This window comes from Sinocyclocheilus rhinocerous, unplaced genomic scaffold, assembly GCF_001515625.1.
Source record: "Sinocyclocheilus rhinocerous isolate Xijiao unplaced genomic scaffold, SAMN03320098_v1.1 scaffold920, whole genome shotgun sequence".
Classification (NCBI taxonomy): Eukaryota; Metazoa; Chordata; class Actinopteri; order Cypriniformes; family Cyprinidae; genus Sinocyclocheilus; species Sinocyclocheilus rhinocerous.
This window is the reverse complement of record NW_015636975.1, coordinates 218,721-221,863: the sequence shown is the minus strand read 5'-3', so window position 1 is coordinate 221,863 and position 3,143 is coordinate 218,721. Positions and strand designations below refer to the sequence as shown.

Sequence of the window (3,143 nt, the reverse complement as noted above, 5' to 3'; positions counted from 1 at the left end):
GCTCTGAAACATGATAATTGCTATTTATCAGCATGCTTAATTTTAGACAATTATCCAAGAATTTCGGTACAAACAGTAAACAATTAGGCCTACTAGAGAAATTTTATGTCGGAGCAGGATCTGAGCGGGAATTGGTTTACGGCGAGCGTGAGCGGAATATTAACGGAGCGCTTGCTTGGGCGGTTAGAGCGAATGAGTGGAGCGCATGTCCATAGAGCGGAAAACGCCGCTCCCACCGCTCCGCTTCGCTCACATGCTGTTTACAATGTTTTAATATTACACTATGAATATTATATTCCATTATATTTATTACATTAGTTATTATTATATTGGTTTATATTACATAATGTAGCAATTCAGAATTTGTAACAGTAAATAGATACTCCTCTAAACACACTTACAGATTACTATTCTACTTCAACAGGACTAACTAGATGAAGACACGCGTGAGCTCACTGACCTCGACATGCGCGGACTGCAGCAGCAGGTCTCGGAGTGGGTTATAATGCTCTGTGGGGAACACGTGGTCCTCCGTGTAAACGATGTTGAGTCGTAACGAGCCCAGCTCATCGGCCTTCACCGATTTATTGCCATTATCTCTTGGCTGCAGGAAGTACCTGAAAGAGACGGCAGAGCGGATGATGAGCTCCAGAACACAAAACACGAGTTGCTTCAGACAGAACATGCATGAAGAGAGCCGTACCATGCATCATGAACACCTGACTGTCCCAGCACCTTCAGCGGCACCCGTACCTCTCCGAGAAACTCGTCTCCGAACTTCAGATTGCTGGCGTTCCACAGATCCACCCTAAGAACAGTGTTTACACTTATTCACTAGCATCAGTGATGTAAATGGAAATTTAAACTATTATATATATATGTTTTAATTATACAATTAAAAACATAATAATCTCATATTCCACTTACATCTTCATCTCATCAGCAATTTTGATTTTGGCCTGCTCAACATTGTGATGTCTATCAGCCCAACCCTACTATATATATATGTATATATATATACATACAGTATCTATCTATCTATATATATACACACACACACACACACACACAGTGGAGAAGCCAGTTCTGTGATCCTATGAACACGCATGATTGTCTACTGTAAATAAAATGTCATATTCTTGGAATAAGAATAAATTCATATTTAATAATATCCTATTTATTATTTGATTATTTAAATCTCCTATTTAAAAAATGGGAAACAGACGCTCTATAGTTGAAATGTTTTTTTATCTTGCATTTTATCTCTCAAAATGATGGATGTCATTAAAAATGTGGAGATTAGCAGAAATAAGTTAATGCAACTCTTACATAAGGTAAACATAAAGCTGCTTGGTTTATATTTTTATGTATGTATTTGTAGGCCTGTATAATACAAATTTTTTAATGGTATTGCATACCTGTTGCTGCCATAATAATGTTTCAAAATGTTCAAATGTTTACGTGCTTTTCTTGTCTTTCTTCTTTTTGTTCGTAACAGCTCCCACTCGCTGTGGTGGAGCAGTTATGACATATTGTTCTTGTAAATACTTTCCAGCATTTCAGTTTTTTTTTTTCAGTAATAAATATGCATGCAAATTACAGCAAAGTGCAAGAGTTACCGTATGGTGTTCGGCAGTGGTCAAAAAGGATTTAAACATTGAATTTTGAATCGATTTCTTCTTGTAAACTCAGAGATGTGGATTTGGACGGCAATTAAATTACCACACGACCTTGGTGTTTGTCAAAAAACAGTAGGTAATTCGGCCATGGATTTTTATGTGGGTGGTGGGAGAAAAACACTGACATATGGATTCAGACGGCAATAAAATCACTGACTAAAGTCCTGTTCACACCAAGGACGATAACTATAAAGATAACGATAAAGATATAGTTCTAAAAATCGTTCTCAGTATTAAAGAATAGTCCACACCACAGCTATAATGATAAAGGCACAGAGAAACGATATCGTTGGAATCACTTTCAGAACGATTTTTTTCAAGCTGATGAACGATAAAAATGTTGACAGCCAATCAGAATCAGTCCTGCTATGATGAGCTCGAGAATTTAATGCGGCAGACGAGCGTGAGCTTGGAATAAACAGACGATATCGTTCTTGGTGTGAACAGGCCTTAACCCCTGTAAATGTTGAAAATCACTTATCCCCATGAGAAACAAAATCACATCTCCATGAGAAACAATTACTGTCCGAATTGGGCTATTGTTATGGAAACTAAAACTAAAACATAAAAAAAAATGTTACTTGGAAAAACAAATAAACGTTACCTGAAATAAAATAAAATTCCAGCTAATTTTTCATTTTCATGATGTACTAAAATAGCTACAACTGAAATAAAAATGAATAAAAACTACAGTACATAGACATATAAAAATAAAAAACTCATAAAAATGATAAAAACACAACAATCACTACAACTTTAACTAATTAAAATGAAAAATCGAAAATAGAAAACCAAAAACTATTTCAAAATATTGATAAAAACTATAACAGTATCTCAATGATACTAAAATAACACCGTTAATGAAACATATTCCCATTTCTATAAATGTTTGTGGTGGGAATAACATCCTCACTGAGTAAAACAACAACAACTCGTATCACAAAAGAAAATTAGATGTTGTAGAACTAGGTCACTGCCATTATCAGCAATGAATCCTTACACATGCTGAGCTGATACGACACACATTCAGTTCCTATGATCACACTGCACAGCTGCTGCAGTCACAATCTGATGGTGTTTACAAACATCATTTCTTATTAGACTGCTGTGAATATAACCGTCACATCAAAGCACATGATGCGCAAAGATGCTGAATTACAAACACAGACTGCATCTGAGAATCACACACACACTCACACACCCACACATACTTATATATGTGGTTTACGGTAGGGCTGTGCGATTAATCAAAATCGAATCGAAATCGCAATTTGAGACGTTACGATTTCCTAATCGCAAAGCCTGCGATGTGGACGCGATATTACTCTGTTCCAGAGCATATGCATGACTGCCAGCCTTGAGTTGCAATCTTACTTGCCCTGGGCAAGAGTGAGCGCACCTCCGTTCTCCCCAATCAGCACTGCTCTAGCCAACTGCGTAAACACCCACCATTAAAAAAAAAAA

At 36.7% G+C, this 3,143-nt stretch overlaps 1 protein-coding gene across 1 annotated transcript in view; it reads right to left on the bottom strand.

The window, feature by feature from the left end:
• The window catches only part of rasa3 (RAS p21 protein activator 3), a 77,994-nt gene that overhangs the window by 21,179 nt on the left and 53,672 nt on the right, over positions 1-3,143 (bottom strand). Inside the window, exons 8-9 of the mRNA XM_016563081.1 lie at positions 704-808; positions 461-617 (exon numbers count right to left, since the gene is read on the bottom strand). Of these exons, the coding sequence (XP_016418567.1) occupies positions 461-617; positions 704-808 (262 nt within the window). The remainder of the gene's footprint in view (positions 1-460; positions 618-703; positions 809-3,143) is intronic.